This window comes from Aethalodelphis obliquidens, unplaced genomic scaffold, assembly GCF_003676395.1.
Source record: "Aethalodelphis obliquidens isolate GAN/ISIS:26980383/991018 unplaced genomic scaffold, ASM367639v1 scaffold93, whole genome shotgun sequence".
Classification (NCBI taxonomy): domain Eukaryota; kingdom Metazoa; phylum Chordata; class Mammalia; order Artiodactyla; family Delphinidae; genus Aethalodelphis; species Aethalodelphis obliquidens.
This window is the reverse complement of record NW_020838037.1, coordinates 1099618-1124266: the sequence shown is the minus strand read 5'-3', so window position 1 is coordinate 1124266 and position 24649 is coordinate 1099618. Positions and strand designations below refer to the sequence as shown.

The 24649-nt window shown below is 37.6% G+C and overlaps 1 protein-coding gene across 3 annotated transcripts in view; it reads left to right on the top strand.

The window, feature by feature from the left end:
- The window catches only part of CWF19L2 (CWF19 like cell cycle control factor 2), a 189878-nt gene that overhangs the window by 19097 nt on the left and 146132 nt on the right, over window positions 1–24649 (top strand). For all 3 annotated transcript variants that reach the window (XM_027095703.1, XM_027095702.1, XM_027095701.1), the window contains exons 4-5: window positions 10644–10754; window positions 11512–11631. In XM_027095703.1, coding sequence (XP_026951504.1) covers window positions 10644–10754; window positions 11512–11631 — 231 coding nt within the window. The remainder of the gene's footprint in view (window positions 1–10643; window positions 10755–11511; window positions 11632–24649) is intronic.

Here is a 24649-nt window from a genome sequence, read left to right as displayed (position 1 = left end):
CCCAGTCCTCTCCCTGCACTCCTACCGAAGCCCGAGCATCAGCTGCCAGCCGTGCCCGCCCCAGCGGGTGAGCAGACAAACCTCTCGGGCTGGTGAGTGCTGGTCGGCACCAATCCTCTGTGCGGGAATCTCTCCGCTTTGCCCTCCGCACCCCTGTTGATGTGCTCTCTTCCGGAGTTTCCGCCCCGAAGCTTTCCCCCTCCACCACCCGCAGTCTCTGCCCGCGAAGGGGCTTCCTAGTGTGTGGAAACTTTTCCTCCTTCACAGCTCCCTCCCACTGGTGCAGGTGCCGTCCCTATTCTTTTGTCTGTGTTTTTTCTTTTTTTTCTTTTGCCCTACCCAGGTACGTGGGGAGTTCCTTGCCTTTTGGGAGGTCTGAGGTGTTCTGCCAGCGTTCAGTAGGTGTTCTGTAGGAGTTGTTCCACGTGTAGATGTATTTCTGGTGTATCTGTGGGGAGGAAGGTGATCTCCGCGTCTTACTCTTCCGCCATCCTCAAGGTCCCCCCGTTTGTGTTTTTTTGCAGTTTTTTTCTTTACTTGGTTTCTAGTCTCACAGCATTGGCAAAGATGCTTGATATGGTTGCAGTTTTCTTAATTTTACTGGGGCTTATTTTGTGACATTTCTCTAAGTTACTGTTTGTCTGAAAATTTGTTTTGTTTAGTCTTCATTTTTAAAGTTTTTTTCCTAGACAGATAATTTTAAGTTTATAGTTCTTTTCCTGTACTTTAAGATGTCATTTCATTGTCTTTTGCCTACATTGTTCCTAATGAGAGACATTTGCCATCATGTTTATCCCTTTCTCTCTATATATATTTCTTTCTGCTCTGAATGCTTTTAAAATTTTTTCTTTATCTTTTTTTTTAGCAAATCAATTATGATACGTTTGATACTGTTTTCTTTGTCTTTAACCTGCCTTGGGTTCATTGTGCTTTTTTGATTTATGAGTTCATAGTTTCCATCAAATTTGAAACTTTCTGGCTATTATTTTCGTGAAATGTTTTTTGTGTCCCCTGTTATTCTGCTAGTCTCCTTAATTCTGTCCCATAAGTCACTGAACCTTTATTTATTTTCGTTCTAGCCTTTTCTGTTCTTCAGTTTGGATAGATATTACTGTTGCATTTTAGGTTCAAGTTCACTAGGCTTTTCTTTTGTAGCATCTAGTTGGCTGTTATCCCCAGTCATTAAAGTTTTCATTTCAGTTATTGTATTTTTCATCATTAGACATTTCATTTGGGTCTTTTTTATATCTTCATTTTGACTCCTATTTGTTCATGCTTTCCTTTCCTTGGGCATATTTATAACAGCGGTGTCAAAATCCTAGTTTGCTATGTCATTATCTCTTTATTTCTTGTTCTGTTTTGATTAACTGATTTCTTTTCTTGTCTTTGGGTCACATTTTCGTGCTTTGAATGTCTAGTAATTTCTAATTAGATGCTGAACCTTGTGAAAGTTATATTTGACTACTGGATTTGTTGTCTTCCTGTAAAGGGTCTTGAGTTTTCTTTTGGTGGGGAGTAGGTTACTTGTGTATTAGCTTAATACTTTTCAAAGGCTGGTGTTTAAGTTATGTTTGTGTGCATCTAGAGTAGCCATTACTTCTAAGACATGCTAAGGCGTGCCCTTTGTGGTTTCTCTGCTGATTGCCCTCGGTATTCAAGGAGATTTCTCTATTCTGGTTGGTGGGAACTAGAATGTCTTCTAGCCCTTTGTGAGCTCTGGGGATTTCTCTGCTCATAGCACTCTAATAATTGTTCCTTCCATGGTAATTATTCTTTGTCTGTCCTTGTGGACTTGCATCCTAAGAATGTTCAGTTTGATATTCAGTTAAAGACTACAGGGGTCTCTTATATAGTTTTCTGGAGTTCTTTCTCTGTGTAGCTCCCTTTTCATGGATGCTCTATCTCAGCCATCACAAAGTAAAAATTCTGTTTTCTTATCTCAGTGAGATTGTCATATTGGGCTTGAGTTACCCTGCCTTGTGCCATGGTCTAGAAAGTGCCACTAGGCAAAAAGCAGTAGAGTGTAATTGTAGCACTCACCTCATTTGTTTGCCTTTTCTCAGGGATCATAGTCCTGCACAACTGAGATTCAATGTCTAAAAACAGTTGTTTCTTATATTTTTAATTTTATTTCCATTTCTGTATATTTTTCTAGTCTGATGTAGCATTTATTTTTTCACGGCTAGTGCAGAAGTCTTCAAGTATCTTTGAGAAATATATGTATTTATGTAGGTACTTTATATTTTAAATATAAAATGTATGCATTTTATGTGTATTATGCAAATATAAGTAAATGTATTTTATATACATATGTAATACTTCATATATATGTGTATATATATATAATATGTACATTTACATATGTTTTTATTGGTGACACTTTTCTGTCTTGGTCCTGTATTTAGGTTTTGACTGTTAGATGGGATTAGGAGTGTGGTTAATTATGATGGCTACACATGAGAAGAAGAGTCCTGGGAGCTATCTTAGGTCAAGAGGCACGTTGATGGTTTATGAGTTCTTCAAGGTAGGGTCAAGGATTGAAACAGCAGGAGAACTTAGGTCATAGCATGGGGAGAGGGGAACATAAGTCATGCTGAAGTGGTGAGGTGAGTGAATAATAGTGAAAATTAGCAACAAAATTAATAGGGAATGGAGGCAGGAGAGTTGTACAGAATGGTCCAGTTGTCGTTGTGTAAATGAAAAATGAGTACTAGCTGTATCACATATGCTTCTTTCATTCAGTACCTAGTATTTAATGCAGGCTGCTGCTTAAAGTTTCTGACTTGGGCTTTTGCAAGGGTGGATTGAGTTAATTTTAATGCACATTTATTGAATGCCAGCTCTTTGCCAGACATTTTTATATACATGGGGAATACAAATATATAGAGTTCAAAGTTTTGGGGAACTCATTTTATAATTAAACAGACACATACTTCCAGTATGTAATCTCATGATGCCAAGGCATGTCAAGGTATTAAGGGAAGGAGGATTTCATATGCAGGTTTTGAGGAAATGATGCTTGAGTTCAGACTTAAAGGATGAGTAAGAATCACCCTGGCATATAGAGGTGTGTGTGCACAAGGAATTGTGAGAGCAAGGCATGGAAGTAGGAGATAACATGATATAAAAGTGTCTGTGTGTGCATGTGTGTGTTTATGTATGTACATAGGTAAATACAACTATAAGTAACTTAACAATATTAGATTATAAAACAAGAGGAGAGTGAATGGAGATGAAATTGTAAGAGTTGATAGGACTTTGTAAACCAAGAAGTTTGAATTCTTCAGTAGGGGGTATATCATCAAATTAGGTTCATTTGTGTTATTAGAGAACCCCAGAATAGCCATTAGTTAATATAAAATATATAGAATCTAAAAATAGTTAACTTTTCTTTTTCTGAATTTTATTTTTTTATACAGCAGGTTCTTATTAGTTATCTATTTTATACATATTAGTGTATATATGTCAATCCCAAGCTCCGAATTTATCCCCCGCACCCTCCCCGCCCCATTTGGTGTCCATACGTTTGTTCTCCACATCTGTGTCTTTATTTCTGCCTTGGAAACCTGTTCATCTGTACCATTTCTCTAGGTTCTAAATATATGCATAAATATAGGATATTTGTTTTTCTCTTTCTGACTTACTTCACTCTGTATGACAGTCTCTAGGTCCATCCACGTCTCTACAGCTGACCCAGTTTCGTTCCTTTTTGTGGCTGAGTAATATTCCATTCCATTGTAGATATGTACCACATCTTCTCTATCTGTTCGTCTGTTGATGGGCATTAGGTTGCTTCCATGAGCTGGCTATTGTAAATAGTGCTGCAGTGAACGTTGGGGTGCAAGTGTCTTTTTGAATTTTGGTTTTCTCTGGGTATATGCCCAGTAGTGGAATTCCTGGGTCATATGGTAATTCTATTTTTAGTTTTTTAAGGAACCTCCATAGTGTTCTTCATAGTGGCTGTATCATTTTACCTTCCCATCAACAGTGCAAGAGCATTCCCTTTTCTCCACACCTTCTCCAGCATTGGTTGTTTGTAGATTTTCTGATGATGCCTATTCTAACTGGTGTGAGATGATACCTCATAGTTTTAATTTGCATTTCTCTAATAATTAGTGATGTTGAGCAGATTTTCATGTGCCTTTTGGCCATCTGTATGTCTTTGGAAAAATGTCTATTTAGGTCTTCTGCATATTTTTTGATTGGCTTGTTTTTTTAATATTGAGCTGCATGAGCTGTTTTCATATTTTGGAGATTAATCCTTTGTCAGTTGCTTCATTTGCAAATATTTTCTCCCATTCTGACTGTTGCCTTTTCCTCTGGTTTATGGTTTCCTTAGCTGTGCAAAAGATTTTAAGTTTAATTATGTCCCATTTGTTTTTGTTTTTATTTTCATTATTCTAGGAGGTGGGTTAGAAAAGATCTTGCTGTGATTTATGTCAAAGAGTGTTCTTATGTTTTCCTCTAAGAGTTTTACAGTATCCAGTCTTACATTTAGGTCTTTAATCCATTTTGAGTTTATTTTTGTGTATGGTGTTAGGGAGTGTTCTAATTTCATTCTTTTACATGTAGCTGTCCAGTTTTCCCAGCACCACTTATTGAAGAGACTGTCTTTTCTCCATTGTATATCCTTGCCTCCTTTGTCATAGGTTAGTTGACCATAGGTACATGGGTTCATCTGTGGGCTTTCTATCCTGTTCCATTGATGTAAATTTCTGTTTTTGTGCCAGTACCATATTGTCTTGATTACTGTAGCTTTGTAGTGTAGTGTGAAGTCAGGAAGTCTGATTCCTCCAGCTCCATTTTTTTACCTCAAGATTGCTTTTGCTATTTGGGGTCTTTTGTGTCTTTATACAAATTTTAAGATTTTTTTGTTCTAGTTCTGTAAAAAATGCCATTGGTAATTTGATAGGGATTGCATGGAATCTGTAGATTGCTTTGGGTAGTATAGTCATTTTCACAGTATTGATTCTTCCAGTCCAAGAACATGGTATATCTCTCTGTCATCTTTGATTTCTTTCATCATTGTCTTATAGTTTCCTGAGTACAGGTCTTTGACCTCCTTAGGTAGGTTTATTCCTAGGTATTTTATTCTTTTTGTTGCAGTGGTGAATGGGATTGTTTCCTCAGTTTCTCTTTCTGATCTTTCATTGTTAGTGTACAGGAATGCAAGAGATTTCTGTGCATTAATTTTGTATCCTGCAACTTTACCAAATTCATCGATGAGTTCTAATTGTTTACTGGTGGCATCTTTAGGATTTTATATGTATAGTATCATGTCATCTGTAAACGGTGACAGTTTTACTTCTTCTTTCCCAATTTGTATTCCTTTTATTTCTTTTTCTTCTCTGAATGCTGTGGCCAGGACTTCCTAAACTATGTTGAATAAGTGTGGCGAGAGTGGACATCCTTGTCTTGGTCCTGATCTTAGAGGAAATGCTTTCAGTTTTTCACTGTTGAGAATGATGTTTGCTGTGGGTTTGTCATATATGGCCTTTATTATGTTGAGGTAGTTTTCCTCTATGCCCACTTTTTGGAGAGTTTTTATCATAAATGGGTGTTGAGTTTTGTCAGAAGCTTTTTCTGCATCTATTGAGATGATCATAGGGTTTTTATTCTTCAATTTGTTAGTATGGTGTATCACATTGATTGATTTGCATATATTGAAGAATCCTTGCATCCCTGGGATAAATCCCACTTAATGATGGTGTGTGATCCTTTTAATGTGTTGTTGGATTCTATTTGCTAGCATTTTTTTAAGGGTTTTTCCATTTGCATCAGTGATATCGGTCTGTAATTTTCTTTTTTTATAGTATCTTTAGTTTTGGTGTTAGGGTGATGGTGGTCTCGTAGAATGAGTTTGGGAGTGTTCCTTTTTCTGCAATTTTTTGGAAGACTTTGAGAAGGATGGGTGTTAGCTCTTCTGTAAATGTTTGATAGAATTCACCTGTGAAACCCTCTGGTCCTGGACTTTTGTTTGTTGGGAGATTTTTAATCACAGTTTCAGTTTCATTACTTGTGACTGGTCTGTTTATATTTTCTGTTTCTTCCTGGTTCAGTTTTGGAAGGTTATACCTTTCTAAGAATTCGTCCATTTCTTCTAGGTTAACTTTTTATTGGCATAGAGTTGCTTTAGTAGTGTCTTAGGATGCTTTATATTTCTGCGGTGTCCGTTGTAACTTCTCCTTTTTCATTTCTAATTTTATTGATTAGAGTTCTCTCCCTCTTTTTCTTGATGAATCTGGCTAAAGGTTTATCAATTTTGTTTATCTTCTCAAGGAACCAGCTTTTAGTTTTATTGATCTTTGCTATTGTTTTCTTGTTTCTGTTTCATTTGTTTCCACTCTGATCTTTATGATTTGTTCTACTAACTTTGGATTTTGTTTGTTCTTCTTTCTCTAGTTCCTTTAGATGTAAGGTTAGATTGTTTATTTGAGATTTTTCTTGTTTCTTGAGTTAGGCTTGTATAGCTATAAACTTCCATCTTAGAACTGCTTTTGCTGCATCCCATGGGTTTAGGATCATCATGTTTTCATTGTGTTTGTGTCTAGGTATTTTTTGATTTCCTCTTTGATTTCTTCAGTGATCTCTTTGTTATTTAGTAATGTATTGCTTAGCCTCCATGTGTTTGTGTTTTTTACGTTTTTTTCCCTGTAATGTATTTCTAATCTCAGCATTGTGGTTGGAAAAGATGCTTGATATGATTTCTATTTTCTTAAATTTACTGAGGCTTGATTTGTGACCTGAGATGTGATCTATCCTGGAGAATGTTCCATGTGTACTTGAGAAGAAAGTGTAATCTTTTTTTCAGATGGAGTGTCCTATAAATATCAATTAAATTGAACTGGTCTGTTTTGTTGTTTAAAGCTTTTATTTCCTTATTAATATTCTGTCTGAGTGATCTGTCCATTGGTGTAAGTGAGATGTTAAAATCCCCCACTATTATTGTGTTACTGTCAATTTCCTCTTTTATAGCTGTTAGCATTTGCGTTATGTATTGAGGTACTCCTATGGTGGGTGCATATATATTTATAATTGTTATATCTTCTTCTTGGATTGATCCCTTGATCATTTTGTAGTGTCCTTTCTTGTCTCTTGTAACATTCTTTATTTTAAAGTCTAGTTTATCTGATTGGAGTATTGCTACTCCAGTTTTCTTTTGATTTTCATTTGCATGGAATATCTTTTTCCATCCCCTCACTTTCAGTCTGTATGTGTCCCTAGTTCTGAAATGGGTTTCTTGTAGACAGCATATATATGGGTCTTGTTTTTGTATCCATTCAGTGAACCTGTGTCTTTTGGTTGGAGCATTTAATCCGTTCACATTTAAGGTAATTATCGAAATGTGTGTTCCTATTACCATTTGCTTAATTGTTTTTTGTTTGTTTTTGTAGGTCCTCTTCTTCTATTTTGTTTCCCCCTTAGAGAAATTCCTTTAGCATTTCTTGTAGAGCTAGTTTGGTGTTGCTGAATTTTCTTAGCTTTTGCTTGTCTGTAAAGCTTTTGATTTCTCTGTCGAATATGAATGAGATTGTTCCTGGGGAATATTGCTTGTAGGTTCTTCCCTTTCAACACTTTAAATTTATCGTGGCACTCCCCTCTGTCTTGTAGAGTTTCTGTTGAGAAATCAGCTGTTAACCTTATGGGAGTTCCGTTGTATGTGGATTGTCATTTTTCTCTTCTTGCTTTTAATAAGTTTTCTTTGTATTTAATTTTTGTCAGTTTGACTACTATGTGTCTCGGCAAGTTTCTCCTTGGGTTTCTCCTGCCTAGGACTCTCTGCGCTTCCTGGACTTGGGTGGCTATTTTCTTTCCCGTGTTAGGGAAGTTTTGTACTATAATCTCTTCAGATATTTTCTCGGGTCCTTTCTCTCTCTCGTGTCCTTCTGGGACCCCTATAATGCGAATGTGGGTTTGTTTAATGTTGTCCCAGAGGTCTTTTAAGCTGTCTTCATTTCTTTTAATTCTTTTTTCTTTATTCTGTTCTGTGGCAGTGAGTTCCACCATTCTGTCTTCCCAGTCACTTATTTGTTTTTCTGCCTCGGTATTCTGCTGTTGATTCCTTCTAGTGTAGTTTTCATTTTAGTCATTGTATTGTTCGTCTCTGTTTGTTTTTTCATTCTTCTAGGTGTTTGTTCTTTAATTCTTCTAGGTCTTTGTTAAACATTTTTTGCATCTTCTCGGTATTTGCCTCCATTCTTTTTCCTGCGTCCTGGATCATCTTCACTATCCTTATTCTGAATTCTTTTTCTGGAAGGTTGCCTATCTCCACTTCTTTAGTTGTTCTTCTGGGGTGTTATCTTGTTCCTTCATTTGGTACATAATCCTCTGCCTTTTTATCTTGTCCATCTTTCTGTGAATGTGGTTTTTGTTCCACAGGATGCAGGATTGTGGTTCTTCTTCTGCGGTCTGCCCTCTGGTGAGTGAGTATATCTATGAAGCTTGTGCATTTCCTAATGGGAGGGACTGGTGGTGGGTAGATCTGGGTGTTGCTCTGGTAGGCAAAGCTCAGTAAAACTTTAATCCTCTTTTCTGCTAATGGGTGAGTTCCTTCCCTGTTGGCTGTTTGGCCTGAGGCGACCCAACACTGGAGTGTAAAGGCTCTTTGGTGGGGCTAATGGTGGAATTTGGGAGGGCTTACACCAAGGAGTACTTCCTGGAACTTCTGCTGCCAGTGTCCTTGTTCCTGCAGTGAGCCACAGCTGCCCTCTGCCTCTGCAGGAGACCCTCCAACACTAGCAGGTAGGTCTAGTTGAGTCTAGACCCATGCTCCTTCCCCATGGGTCATGGTGCACACAGTACTTTGTGTGTGCCCTCCAAGAGTGGAGTCTCTATTTCCCCCAGTCCTGTTGAAGTCCTGAAGTCAAATCCCACTAGCCTTCAAAGTCTGATTCTCTGAGAATTCCTCCTGTTGCCATACCCCCGTGTTGGGAAGCCTGACATGGGGCTCAGGACCTTCACTCCAGTCAGTGGACTTCTGTGGTATAATTGTTCTCCAGTTTTGAGTCACCCACCTAGTGGTTATGGGGTTTGATTTTATTGTGATCGTGCCCCTCCTACCATCTCATTGCACCTTCTTCTTTGTCTTTGGATGTGGGGTATCTTTTTTGGTGAGTTCCGGTGTTCTCCTGTCAATGATTGTTAAGCTGTTAGTTGTGATTCCAGTGCTCTTGCAAGAGGGAGTGAGCGCACGTCCTTCTACTCTGCCATCTTGAACCAATCTCTAACTTTTCTTTCATATAGAAGAAATCAAGTAGGCAATTTAGTGTGGTCTTCTGGGACCAAGTCTTCTAGTTTTGTTCCTCCATTGTCTTTAAAATGTACCTCTTAGTGTAGATAACAGGAACGAGGATGCCCTCTTTTTTGTAACTTCCAGAAAGTCCTAAATAGTACTTTCATTTCCACCTTATTGGAGACTTGATTAAGGTTTCACTCTCCAGCAAGGGAGGCACATTACATCTCCAAATGAAATTGGGTTCTATTGGTAGGAAAGAAAAGGCGTAACAGTCGTCTTTATGACAGGGAGTCAAAGAAGAGGAGTACTGTGGTCAGACACGCCTTTTATGATACTTAAAGGTATTTAGGGTGGGGGTTGGAGAATGAAAGGGAGCAGGAAAGACTGGGATTTTGGAGACTAACTTGGTTTTTCCAGTTGTCTAAGTGAGAGATAAGCAGATCTGATCTAGGGCTGCTGCTTTAAGAATGGGGAGGAAGGAGTATATATTAGTTGGGACTCTTGGTTGTAGGTAGCAGAGACCAAACTTAAATTGGTTTAGCCACCCCCCCCCCAAAAAAAGAGGGAGGGATTTATTATTAGAACACAAACGTCTCATAGGACATATAAGAATGCACCTGGGTTTTAGGAATAGCTCAAACTAGAGTCATGAATGCTTTTATGAATCTTCTTACCATCTTCCTTTTTTCCCCTCTAAGTTCTATTTTTGCTTTTCTTGATATAGGTAAATTTTTCCTGAATTCTGTGCCTCATGACAGAAATGGTCTCTGCCAATGGCTTTCGAGTTCTCCTTTGTTATAGAGTAAACCATTTAGCCTTGGTTTCAAATTCCTGGAGAGTGGCTATGATTGAAATTAATTGGTTCAGGTCCCTACCTCTGAAACAGTCAGTTGTGGCCAGGGATGGAGGTGAACTCCCATGATAATCATTTGGTGTTCACTGTAGTTGAGAAATCTTTTGGAAATGACAGTCATAGGTTTAGATGGGAGGAGTAAGATGATCCTGAGATTTCTGACTCGGGTAAGTGGGTGGTTGGTGATGTCAGGTAGCTTAATTCAGATATATAGAAGAAGGATCAAGTATTGTGGAAGTAGGTGCTGGGTTCACTTTTTGTTCTTACTGCGTTCAGCATGGCGTTTAAATATTGTAGGCAGTTGTTTAAATCACAGAAACTTTGGGTGGATAAATTAGAAAGATATCAGTATAGTTGTGGTAGTTTAAGTCATGAGAGTGGATTTAATGTCCCAAGGGGAATGTCTAGAGATTAAAAAGTATAATTGGCAAAGACTGGAAACACAGACAAAGTTGATATTTAAGGGTTGAGAAAAGGAGGAAGAGTGGAACCACACAGTTTTTATGCGGAAGTATGTAAATTTGAGAATTCTACTTATATGTTAAATATTCTTAGAGCTCTGAAGATGAGTGGGTTGAGGCTGTTTCCTCCCACACTTCTGGCAAGGAAAAGGCCTGGAAGGTGAAAGATGAAAAGTCAGAAAAAGAAGACAACGAAGTTATTCAGGTAAATCGCCTGATTTTAAACAAAGAAAGCGTCAACTTACAAGAGTAGGTGAATGTTAAAATGAAAGATGATTGTAATTTAGTCAGAAGAAAAACTAGACTTTGTAAACAGTATACTTTTATGAGTAATTTTAGCAATAATGCTGTTTGCTGATCCTTTTCACTCCCCTTCTTCTCTTGTGGGAAAGTTAGCATTTGTCCCTATTCTAGTCCCTCAGAGGGTTTCCTACTTCTGGTTGTTGATAAGGAAGTGGCACTTTTCCCCTTATGTACTTGAAGTCTTGTATTTTTACATCTATCTGACTTTTCTACAGCGAGTAGAGTTCAGTCACAGTTTTTCTTTCCCTTCACTTCATGCCATAATTTTCTTAGCAACGCTTATAGTTGAATAGTTCACAAATTTGGGGTTATAGTTCATACGCCTGAGGAAGAATGCTATATTTACACTGTTAGCAACAATGAAGAAAGAAAGGTGAAAAGAACTATGTTTGAGAGCCTGTTGTATATCCGGCATTGGGCTAGATGCCTTAAGTCAGTTTTCTTGTTAACTCCTTAAAACATTCCTGAAAGGTAGGTATTTTAACCCATTTTTACAGGGGAGAGAAGAAGGCTTAGAGAGACTAAGAAACTTGCTTTAAGTTATACAGCCATGTGGGATTTAATCCAGGTTTCAGTGCCTCCAGAATCTCTAATTTATTGTTAAGTGTTTAGTGTTGTTCTAATCAATTTAGATTGAAGTGACTTCTTTTTCTTAACAGAGGGATGAATGGATGACTGTTGATTTTATGTCTGTTAAAACTGTGTCATCATTATCACTCAAAGCTGAAAAGGAAACTATAAGGAAAATAGAGCAAGAGAAAACCCAAGCACTTGAACAGGTAAGAGAACATTTAAAATGCTTTACTTTTCTGATTTGCCTTTAACTGATACACATTTATGTAAATGCAGTTTCCTTGTAAGATATTATTTTTGGTGGTATTTAATAAATCAGTGGGAACAACTATGAAATGTGATATGTTCTTTTAAATTTTTTTTGTAGGAAATGAGTTTAAATGTATATTATATTTATAAATCTAGGGCATATATGGTTGAGTACAGAATTTGGTTTACAGCTGAAAATCTTCAAGGTGAGAATTTAAAGCATTCTTGAGTTGGTAGTGCCTTGAAATGATTGGCAGAAATAACTACCAGTCCTTTCTAAAGGATGACACTGTCAATTTAGGTCTCCCAGGTCTCCCAGAAGCAAGTTCTATGGCATTTAAGGTCATAATCTAAAATCATACTATACATGAAAATGTAACGATAGTCCACGAATGAGAGTCATCCGAAACAATAAACAACCAAATCAGACTCATAAAACCTTTATCTTTTGGAATATTTAATAGCTTTATATAGTAATAGTAGGTATAGAAAATATGAATAAGGGTTAAAAGTTTAATAAGAAGGTGGATTTGAGAAAGAGCCAATATTATAAATGAAAAATATTAGAGTTGAAATTAGAAACTTGTAAAATGGTGAAGCAACAAACTGAATACAGCTGAAGACAGAATTAGTGAACAAGAAGATAGTCTTTAAGAATTTAGTCTATCAAGTTCAAGAATTTGAATGCAACATAGAGGCACAAATAAATGAAAAATATGAAAGAGTGATTATGAAGTCCTGTGATCAATGTTTTGTGTTTTTGTTTCTTCCCCAGTTTGATTTTAATTCTGAAAACGTTGGTGTGGTAAACTGTATTGACTTTATAATTAAGTAGCTGCCCATTTGGAACTTTGGGGCCAGAGGATTTTGGAATATCTTTACTAAGTTCTGTTTTGTCTCTGAGTTAGACCTGAGGAAGTTAGGGGGAAAGTACCAAAGGGGGGTAACCAGTGGGTAGTAGAGCAAGAAAGAGGAGCTGCATGAAGTCAGGAAGTTGATTTTACCCATTGTGATTACATGCTTTCTTCTGAAATCATGCTCTGCTGTTTGTGGGCATGAATGGTCTGGTATGTTCAGGTATCCCTGGCTTATGATCTTCGGTTTTGCACATATTCGTCTGTTCTCTATATCAAACAACGGAATGTAGTAAACTCTTGAGTATCTTTAATACATTGAAATAGTGATTAGTTTTTCTTAGAAATACTGTTACAGAAAACTACCTTTCCTTTCCTAAGAAGCTATAGTACTTTGTCATGCTTATCTTACCAACTTTCCAGCATTGAATTACAGCTTTTCTAATTAATATAATCTTTTCTTACAAATTCTTATATAAACTTCTCTGATTCAAGTAAGTCAGTGTCTGTTGACTTACTCATTTGCTTATGTAATTTTTGTCTTTTTTTTTGCATCTAAATCATCTTTTCCATTCCTGCTGCTACTCCTAGTTTAAATGCCATTTGTTAGTTGTATGTCTTCACCTCTTTGTCTCATTTATATCATCTTTACTGGAGCTGAGTTAATATATGAAGTGAACTGAAGACAGCCCCTGGAACTAAGAACCGGTTGACGTTAAATATTATTATGGTTCAGGCCCTAATTTATTCTTGCCTGGGCAGTTACAATAACGTTTTTGTTTTTCAGCATCCTACAACTGATGTCAGACTAACTTTTTCAAACTACAGCTTTTGTCATGGTATTATTCTGTTTAGAAATCTTCAGTGATTGAAGTTAAGGGGAATGTGTCTTTGCTGTTTGTAGTATTTCCTTTTCCGTGGATGATGCTCTGCTAGTGGTGTTTCATGCCACCCTCCTTTCTCATTCTGTCTTTGAGGATATGAAGTACATTTTCTATTAGAAAATTTGCAAAGAATAAACTGGGTGTACTTGGCTTAGCCCTGCCTTTCCTGCTTATGGAACAGACTGCTTGAAGAGATTGTGTGGGGAATGATATGAAGTGCGGGGTTGGTTCAGTGCATTCTACACCTGGGAAAATCTGCCTCATTGTGGGGTTAACAGATGCATTTGTTGTTCACTGAAAGAAAAATTCCAATTTAGCTTTCATTAGCAATAACGGTAATTTTTGTCTTTTATTTCTTATGCTTTTTTTATGTTTCTTAACTTGCTCAGAGCCTAGATTGAAAAGAAAGGTGCTATATTTATTATTCTCTTTTAAAGACCACAAAATGCTGCCTGCAAATAGAGTCCAAACACATTAGATTGGACTCTTTCCTTTGGGTGATCTGCATCTCAACCAAAATAGTTTAATTAATTTCTGTTGTATTTCTCTGCAAATTCCTGTCTCTGAATTTTTGTTCATCTGGATTTTTCTAAGTACATGCCCTCTATCCCTGTATGACTGCATCCTGTTTATCCTTCAAGGCCTAACTTGATATATATGATGAAATTTTTATTATTTTGCTTGATTGAAATATATCTCTGCTTCCTTTATGTTCCCATAGCACTTTATTTGTTCCTTTAGTATATAGTACTTGTAGTTTTCTATAAAGCACTGTAGTTTAATAGTCTTATCCTGTTTCCCTTATGAGATTATAAACTTTTTGGGAAACTGTAGGTGCTTCTTTTTTTTTTTAATGTATTTGAAATTGTACAGTATTATTCTTTTACCCATGAATTTATTTTGCTGCTCTGTAAATGCCTGGATTTAGTCCTGATGTATGATAACCTGTGGTAATTTTTGACTTTTGCTTAGGTAAGAATTCAGATTATTGTGTACAGAAGTAAATCATCTAGACTAATGAGTGAGACAAGCCAGTTTTCAAACATCCATATATTTTCTTTCTTCAAATGATGGTTACAGTTTTTATAATAAGTCTTTTTTTTTTTTTTTTTTTTTTTTTTTGCGGTATACGGGCCTCTCACTGCTGTGGCCTCTCCCGCTGCGGAGCACAGGCTCCGGACGCGCAGGCCCAGCGGCCACGGCCCACGGGCCCAGCCGCTCCGCGGCATGTGGGATCCTCCCGGACCGGGGCACGAACCCCCGCCCCCTGCATCAGGCAGGCGGACTCTCAACCACTGCGCCACCAGGGAAGCCCTATAATAAGTCTTTAAAAGTTTTATTGTATTTTTAATTTAATCTAATTTTTAATTGAAGTATGGTTGATATACAGTATTAGTTTCAGGTGTACACCTTAGTGATTCAATATTTTTATAGATTATATTCCATTTAAAGTTATTATAAAACAATGGCTATAATTCCCTGTGCTGCACAATATATCCTTGTAGTTTATTTACTTTATACATAGTAGTTTGTACATCTTAATCCCCCACCTCTGTTGAGCCCCTTGACCTTACCTTTCCTCACTGGTGACCACTAGTTCTATCTGTGAGTCTGTTTTGTTATATATTCATTTTATTCCACATATAAGTAATAACTACAGTATTTGGCTTATTTCACTAAGCATAAAATCCTGTAGGTCCATCCATATTGTTACAAATGGCAGAACTTCATTTATTTTTATGGTTGAGAAATATTCCTCTGTGTGTGTGTGTGTGTGTGTGTGTGTGTGTGTATGTATCACAACTTCTTTATTCATTCATCTATTGATGGATACTTAGGTTGCTTCCATATCTTGGCTGTTGTGAATAATTCTGCTATGAACATTGTGTGCATATATCTTTTTGAATTAGTCTTTTCATTTTCTTTGAATATGTACCTCAGGAGTGGAATTTTTGGATCATATGGTAGTTCTTTTTTTAGTTTTTTGAGGAAAGTGCTTATTGTTTTCCATAGTGGCTGTACCAATTTACATTCCTACTAGAAATGTACTAGGATTCTCTTTTCTCCACGTCACCAACATGTTATTTGTGATCTTTTTGATGATGGCCATTCTGACAGGTGTGAGGTGGTACCTCATTGTGGTTTTGATTTGCAATTCCTTGATGATTAGTGATGTTGAGAATCTTTTCGTGTGCCTGTTGGCCATATGTATGTTTTCTTTGGAAAAATGTCAATTTAGGTCTCTGCCCATTTTTTTAATTGGGTTGTTTTTTTTGATAGTGAGTTACATGAGCTGTTTATATATTTTGAATATTAACCCCTTATCAGAAATATCATTTGCAAATATTTTCTCCCATTCAGTAGGTTGTCTTTCCTTTTGTTGATGGTTTCCTTTGCAGTGTCAAAGCTTTTAAGTTTAATTAGGTTCCATTTGTTTATTCTGTGTTTTTTTCCTTTACCTGAGGTGACAGATCCAGAAAAATACGGCTACAATTTATTGGAAAGAGTGTTTAGCCTATGTTTTCTTCGAGATTTCTGGTTTCTGTTCTTACATTTAGGTCTTCAATCCATTTTGAGTTTATTCTTTGTATATGGTGTTAGAGAATGTTCTAATTTCATTCTTTTACATATAGTTGTCCATTGTTGTAGCACCACTGACTGCAGAGACTGTTTTTCTCCATTGTATATTCTTGTCTCCTTTGTCATAGATCAATTGAACCACTGGTGTGTGCATTCATTTCTTAGCTGCCTATTCTGTTCTATTGATCTATGTGTGTGTTTTTGTGCCAGTACCATACTGTTTGGATTACTGTAGCTTTGTAGTAATGTCTAAAGTGAGCAAGCATGATACCTCCAGCTTTGTTCTTTTTTCTCAAGATTGTCTTGGCTATTTGGGGTCTTTTGTTGTTCCATGTAAATTTTAAGATTATTAATTCTAAATCTTTGAAAAATGTCTTGGGTATTTTGATAGGGATTGCTTTGGGTAGTATGGACATTATAATAGCATTCTAACAATTTGTGAACATGGTATATCTTTCTGTTTCTTTTATCATCTTTAATTTCCTTCATTGTTGTCCTATAGTTTTCAGAGTATAGGTCCTTTACCTCCTTGGTTAAGTTTATTCCCAGGTATTTTATTCTTTTTTGATTCAATTGTAAATGGGATTTTTTTTCTTGAATTCTCTTTCTGATAATTCATCACTAGTATTTAGAAAAGCAACAGATTTCAGTATGCTAATCTGTATTTTGAACTTTTATAAAATTTATTTCTTAGTTTTAATAGTTTTCTGGTGAAGACTTTAGGGTTTTCTATATATAGTATCATGTCATGGGCAAATAGTGTCAGTTTTACTTCTTCCTTTCCAATTTTGATGCCTTTTATTTCTTTCTCTTGTCTGATTGATGTCGTTACATCCTCCAATACTGTGTTGAATGAAAGTGGAGACACTGGGCAACATTGTCTTGTTCCTGATTTTATTTTTTTATACTTGATTTAATGAAAAATTTTTTTATTGCAGTATAATTGCTTTACAATGTTGTGTTAGTTTCTGCTGCAGAACAAAGTGAATCAGCTATATGTATACATATATTTCCTCCCTCTTGAGCCTCCCTCCAACCCCCACCCCATCCCACCCATCTAGGTCATTACAGAGCACCGAGCTGAGCTCCCTGTGCTATACAGCAGCTTCCCACTAGCTATTTATTTTACACATGGTAGTGTATATAGGTCAATGCCACTCTCTCAATTCGTCCCACTCTCCCCTTCCCCCACATGTCCAGAAGTCCTTTCTCTACATCTACATTTCTTTTCCTGCCCTGGAAATAGGTTCTTCAGTACCATTTTTCTAGATTCCATATATATGCCTTAATGTACAGTATTTGTTTTTCTCTTTCTGACTTACTTCACTCTGTATGACAGACTCTAGGATCATCCTCATCAATAAAAATGACCCAATTTTCTTACTTTTTATGGCTGAGTAATATTCCATTGTATATATGCAACACATCTTCTTTATCCATTCATCTGTCGATGAACATATAGGTTGCTTCCATGTCCTGGCTATTGTAAATAGTGCTGCAGTGAACATTGTGGTACATGTATCTTTTGAATTATGGTTTTCTCAGGGTATATGTCCAGTAGTTGGATTGCCGGGCCATATGGTAGTTTTATTTTTAGTTTTTTAAGGAACCTCCATTCTGTTCTCCAAAGTGGCTGTATCAGTTTATGTTCTCACCAACAGTGCAAGAGGGTTCCCTTTTCTCCACACCCTCTCCAGCATTTATGGTTTGTAGATTTCTTGATAATGGCCATTCTGACTGATGTGAGGTGATACCTCATATTAGTTTTGATTTGCATCTTTCTAATAATTAGTGATGTTGAGCATCTTTGCATGTATTTGTTGGCCAACTGTATGTCTTCTTTGGAGAAATGTCTATTTAGGTCTTTGACCCATTTTTGGATTGGGTTGTTTTGATATTTAGCCGTATGAGCTGTGTGTATATTTTGGAGATTAGTCCTTTGTCACTTGCTTCGTTTGCAAATATTTTCTCCATTCTGAGGGTTGTCTTTTTGTCTTGTTTATGGCTTCACTTGCTGTGCAAAAGCTTTTAAGTTTCATTAGGTCCCATTTATTTATTTTTGTTTTTAGTTTCATTACTCTAGGAAGTGAGTCAAAAAGGATCTTGTGATTTATGTCAAAGAGTGTTCTTCCTATGTTTTCTTCTAAGAGTTTTATAGTGTCTAGCCTTAAATTTAGGTCTTTAATCCATTTTGAGTTTATTTATGTGTATGGTGTTAGGGAGTGTTCTAATTTCATTCTTTTACATGTTGCTGTCCAGTTTCCCCTGCACCATTTATTGAAGAGACTGTCTTCATTATCTTATCTTCATTATCTTATCATTATCAATATCTTTTCATTGTATATTCTTGTCTCCTTTGTCAAAGATCAGGTGGCCGTAAGTGTGTGGGTTTATCTCTGAGCTTTCTTTTCTGTTCCATTGATCTATATTTCTGTTTTTGTGTCAGTACCATACTGTCTTGATTACTGTAGCTTTGTAGTATAGTCTGAAGTGAGAGATCCTGATTCCTCCAGCTCCATTTTCTTTCTGAAGATTGTTTTGGCTATTTGGGGTCTTTTGTGTTTCCATACAATTTGAAAATTTTTCCTCTAATTCTGTTCAAAATGCCATTGGTAATTTGATAGGGATTGCATTGAATCTGTAGATTGCTTTGGGTAGTATAGTCATTTTCACAGTGTTGATTCTTCCAGTCCAAGAACATGGATCTCTCCATTTGTTTGTGTCATTTCTTATTTCTTTCATCAGTGTCCTATAGTTTTCTGCATACAGGTCTTTTGCCGCCTCAGGTAGGTTTATTCCTAGGTATTTTATTCTTTTTGTTGCAGTGGTAAATGGGAGTTTTTCCTTAATTTCTCTTTCTGATTTTTCAGTGTTAGTATATAGTAATGCAAGAGATTTCTGTATTAATTTTGTGTTCTTTGCCTTTACTAAATTCATTGATTAGCTCTAGTAGTTTTCTGGTGGCATCTTTAGGATTTTCCAAGTATAGTATCATGTCATCTGCAAACAATGACAGTTGCACTTCTTCATTTCCAGTTGGTATTCCAGTTTTTATTCCTTTATTTCTTTTTCTTCTCTGATTGCTGTGGCTAGGAATTCCAAAGCTATGTTGAATAATAGTGGTGAGAGTGGGCATGCTTGTTACTGATGTTAGAGGAAATGCTTTCAGTTTTTCACCATTGAGAATAATGTTTGCTGTGGGTTTGTCGTATATGGCCTTCATTATGTTGAGGTAGGTTCTCTCTAAGCCCACTTTCTGGAGAGTTTTTTTAATCATAAATGGGTGTTGAATTTTGTCTAAAGCTTTTTCTGCATCTGTTGAGATTATCATATGGTTTTTATCCTTCAGTTTGTTAACATGGTGTATCACATTGTGTGATTTGCGTATATTGAAGAATCCTTGCATCCTTGGGATAAATCTCACTTCATCATGGTGTATCATCCTTTTAATGTTTTGCTGGATTCTGTTTGCTAGTAGTTTGTTGAGGATTTTTATATCTATGTTCATCGGTGGTATTGACCTGTAATCTTCTTTTTTGTGTGATATCTTTGTCTGGTTTTGGTATCAGGGTGATGGTGGCCTTGTAGAATGAGTTTGGGAGTGTTCCTCCCTCTGCAATTTTTTGAAAGAGTTTCAAAAGGATAGATGTTAGCTCTTTTCTAAATCTTTGTTAGAATTCGCCCGTGAAGCCATTTGGCCCTGATCTTTTGTTTGTTGGGAGTTTTTAAATCACAGTTTCAATTTCAGTACTTGTGATTGGTCTGTTTATATTTTCTGTTTCTTCCTGGTTCAGTTTTGGAAGGGTGTACCTTTCTAAGAATTTGTCTGTTATTTCTAGGTTGTCCATTTTTTGGCATATGGTTGCTTGTAGTAGTCTCTTAACAATATTTTGTATTTCTGTGGTGATAGTTGTAACTTCTTTTTTATTTCTAATTTTACTGATTTGAGTCCTCTCTCTTTTTTTCTTGATAAGTTTGGCTAATGGTTTACCAATTTTGTTTATCTTCTCAGAGAACCAGCTTTTAGTTTCATTGATTTTTGCTATTGTTTTCATTGTTCTATTTCATTTATTTCTGCTTTGATTTTTATGATTTCTTTCCTTCTATTAACCTAGGGCTTTGTTTGTTCTTCTTTTTCTAGTTGATTTATGTTTAAGATTAGTTTGTTTATTTGAGATTTTTCTTGTTTCTTGAGGTAGGATTGTATTGGTATAAACTTCCCTCTTAGAACTGCTTTTGCTGCCTCCCATAGATTTTATGTCCTTGTGCTTTCAATGTCATTTGATTCTAGGTATTTTTTGATTTCCTCTTTGATTTTTTTCAGTGATCTCTTGGTTATTTAGTAGCACATTTGTGTGTTGTGTTATTTACAGTTTTTTTCCCTGTAATTGATAGCTAATCTCACATTGTTGTCCAAAAAGATGCTTGATATGATTTCTATTTTCTAAAATTTATTGAGGCTTGATTTGTGACCCAAGATGTGATATATCCTGGAGAATGTTCTGTGTGCACTTAAGAATAAAGTTTTTCTGCTTTTGGATCGAATGTCCTGCAGATATCAGTTAAGTCCATCTGGTCTAATGTGCCATTTAAGGCTTGTGTGTCCTTGTTAATTTTTTTTTCTGGATGATTTGTCCATTGGTGTAAGTGTAAAGTCTCCCACTACTATTGTGTTACTGTTGATTTCCCCTTTTATGGCTGTTAGCATTTGCCTTATGTATTGAGTTGCTTCTATGTTGGATGCACAAATAGTTAGAATTGTTATGTCTTCCTCTTGGATTGATCACTGAATCACTATGTAGTGTCCTTCTTTGCCTCTTGTAATAGTTTTATTTTAAAGTCTATTTTATTTGATATGAGTATTGGTACTCCAGCTTTCTTTTGATTTCCATTTGCGTGGAATATCTTTTTCTATCCCCTCACTTTCAGTCTGCATGTGTCCTTATGTCTGAAATGGGTCTCTTGTAGACAACATGTATAAGGGTCTTATTTTTGTATCCATTCAGAAAGTCAGTATCTTTTGGTTGGAGGATTTAATCCGTTTACATTTAAAGTAACATGTATGTTCTTATTACCATATTTTTTATTGTTTTGGCTTTGTTTTTGTAGGTTATTTTCCTTCTCTTGTTTTTCTTGCCTATAACAGTTCCTTTAGCATTTGTCATAAAGCTTGTTTGGTGGTGCTGAATTCTCTTAACGTTTGCTTGTCTGTTAGGCTTTTGATTTCTCTGTTGCATCTGAATGAGATCCTTGCTGGATAGAGTAATATTGGTTGTATGTTTTTCCCTTTCATCAATTTAAATATATCTTGCCTCTCTCTTCTGGCCTGCAGAGTTTATGCTGAAAGATCAGCTGTTAACCTTATGGGAATTCCCTTTTATATTTTTTGTTCCTTTTTCCTTGCTGCTTTTAATATTTTTTCGTTGTGTTAAGTTTTGTTAGTTTGATTAATATGTGACTTGGCATGTTTCTCCTTGGGTTTATCTTGTATGGGACTCTGCGTTTCCTGGACTTGATTGACTGTTTCCTTTCCCATGTTAGGTTTTTGTCTATAATCTCTTCAAATACTTTCTCAGACCATTTCACTTTCTCTTCTAATTCTGGGACCCCTATAATTCAAATGCTGGTGTGCTAAATGTTGTCCCAGTGGTCTCTGAGACTGTCCTCAATTCTTTTCATTGTTCTTTCTTTATTCTGCTTTGTGGCAGTTATTTCCACCATTCTTTTTTTGTTTTTAGCATGTTTACTGGAGTATAATTGCTTTGCAATGGTGTGTTAGTTTTTGCTATATTTTCACCATTCTGTCTTTCAGCTCACTTACCCATTCTTCTGTCTCAGTTATTCTGCTATTGATTCCTTCTAGTGTATTTTTAATTTCAGTTATTGTGTTGTTCGTCACTGATTGTTTTTTAGTTTTTCTAGGTCCTTGTTAAACATTTCTTTCATCTTCTCGATCCTTTCTATTTCCGAGATTTTGGATCATCTTTACTATCATTACTCTGAATTCTTTTCAGATAGATTGCCTATTTCCCTTCTTGTATTTGGTCTTGTGCCTTTTTACCTTGCTCCTTCATCTGCAAGGTATTTCTCTGTTTTCTTATTTTGCTTAACTTACTGTGTTTGAGGTCTCCTTTCCACAGGCTGCAGGGTCGGAGTTCCTCTTTCTTCTGGTCTCTGCCCCCAGTGGGTGAGGTTTGGCCAGTGGCTTTTGTAGGCTTCTTGGTGGGAGGGCTGGTGCCTGTGTTCTGGTGGGTGGAGTTGAGTCCTTTACATCTGTTGGAAAGGGCCATGTCATGTGGTGTGTTTGGGGTGTCTGTGAGCTTAGTACGACTTTAGGCAGCCTGTCTGCTGATGGGTGAGTATGTGTTCCTGTTTTGCTTGTTGTTTGGTGTGAGGCAACTAGTGCTGGGGGCTGCAGGCATTTGGGTGGAGCTGGTTCTTGAATTCGGATAGAGACCTCTGTGAGAGCTTTTGCTGATTAATATTTTCTGGGACTGGGAATTCTCAGGAAGTCCAGTATCCTGGACTCTATCCTCCTCCCCCAGAGGCTCAGGCCCATCTTTTGGTCGGGGAGCCAAGACCCAACAAGCAGCTTGTCATGGATTAAAGAAAAAAAAAGAGACAAAACTCCAAATGGTAAAAGCAAAATCAAATGAGCAAAAACAAAGAAACACACACACACACACACACACACACACACACACACACACACAGAGAAGAAACAAAAACAGAACCAAAGAAACCAGAAAACAAGAGAACAGCCAAAGAATCCCAAGGCAAAATTAAACAATTAAAAACAAAACTAACAAAAACAAAATACCAAAATCAAAGCAGAGTGCCAACTGAAGAATAAAGCAAAGAAAACAAAACAGACAAAAATGATTCAAAAAAAAAGAAATGAGGGGCTTCCCTGGTGGCTCAGTGGTTGGGAGTCTGCCTGCCGATGCAGGGGACACGGGTTCGTGCCCCGGTCTGGGAAAATCTCACATGCCGCGGAGCGGCTAGGCCCGTGAGCCGTGGCCGCTGGGCCTGTGCGTCTGGAGCCTGTGCTCCGCAATGGGAGAGGCCATAGCAGTGAGAGGCCCGCGTACTGCAAAAAAAAGAAAAGAAAAAAAAATAGTAATGGGTACAAAACCCGCAGAACAGAAGAGCAAAGGGAAAATGGAAATATAAAAAAATTTTTTAAATATATTAAAAAACGATGAAAAAGCACAGAACAACAGAAAAGCAAAGTAAAAGTAGAAATATAAGAAGACCAAAAGTATGTTAAAAAAAACATTGAGACTCAATAAAAGTAAAAAAAAAAAAACAAACCCCAAACCAATAGCAACAACAACAAAGAAAAAGAAAAAAACAAAACAACAGACTTAACAACAGAATGAATCAAAACTGAGTGAAATTAATAGTAATAATAATGTTTTCCTGGGGTCTCAGCTGTTATTGTCCTTGCCATGAGCTACAGCCCACCCCTGCCTCCTCAGGAGACCCTCCAGTGCCTCTGTGCTGGTCTCTGGACCTGCTGTGGGCCCTGTGGGGACAGCTGAGACTCTGATCTGGCCCCACTCATGTGTGTGCTTGCCCCCAAAGTCCACAGGTGTCAGTGCTAGACCATTTTCATTTGTGGGAGTACTCATTGTCCTTTCAGATATTCCATAGGCACAGTATCTACTTAGCTGATTACGGGGATTTAATTTGCCAGTTATGTAACTGATGGAAAGATTTTTGTTTCTCTTTTTTAGTTGCCCCACCCCTGGGGCTCAGCTGTGGTTTTATCCCCATCTATGTGTGTGGGCCACCCACAGGAGTCTGCTCCCGAGGCTTCCCTGGAGCAGTTGGGTCTGTCCTGGTGAGGACAGGGCATGGAGGTGGCATGGCTACTTGGATAGTGGGAGCCCCGGCAGCGCCAGGTGCGTGGGGGAGCTGGTGGCCATGGGCGCAAGAGATATGGCCCTAGTGGGAACCTTTTCTAGTGCCCAGTGGCATGCGTGCGAGGGCCAGCCCTGGTCAGTCTGTTTTTAGTGCCTGGCAGCAGGTGTGCAAGGGCTAGCCCTGTCTGGTTTTTTTGTAGTGCCCAGCGACAGGCTCATGAGGGCCAGCCCTGGCAGGGCCTTTTGTATTGCCTGGTGCTAGGCGCTGGCATGTGGGAAGAGACTGGCTACAATGGTGGCTCCACCCCCTGCATGTGACTCAGCAGTAGTGCCCTGCTTCCATGGCATTCCGGTTTTCCTCCATAGGCATTCTCTGTTGCTATTTCCTCCCTCCTGTTCCCTCACACCATCTCCCCACAGCCAACAGCAGTTCTTGCCCCGGGTTTACTCTCCATTCCCCATGCTCCAGTTCCCAGCCCCCATGTGCACTGTTGGACACACATCCCAATCCGGGGCACTTAGGGCCATGGTACAGACCGTCTGTGTAGTTTTCACTCTGTCCCATCTGCCACAGGTCGGTCGCTTCACCCTCCATCAACAGCCTGAAATGCTTCCCTTCTCTCCCAACTGATTTCCTCATTGGTGAGGGGGCTTCCCCGGATGAGGGAATTTCTCTCCTGCTTCAGCTCCCACCACTGGCATGCAGGTCCTGTCCCGCTTCCTCTCCTCCTCCTTCTCCCTTCTTTCTTTCTTCCTACCCAGTTATGCAGGGATCTTTATAGTCCTTTC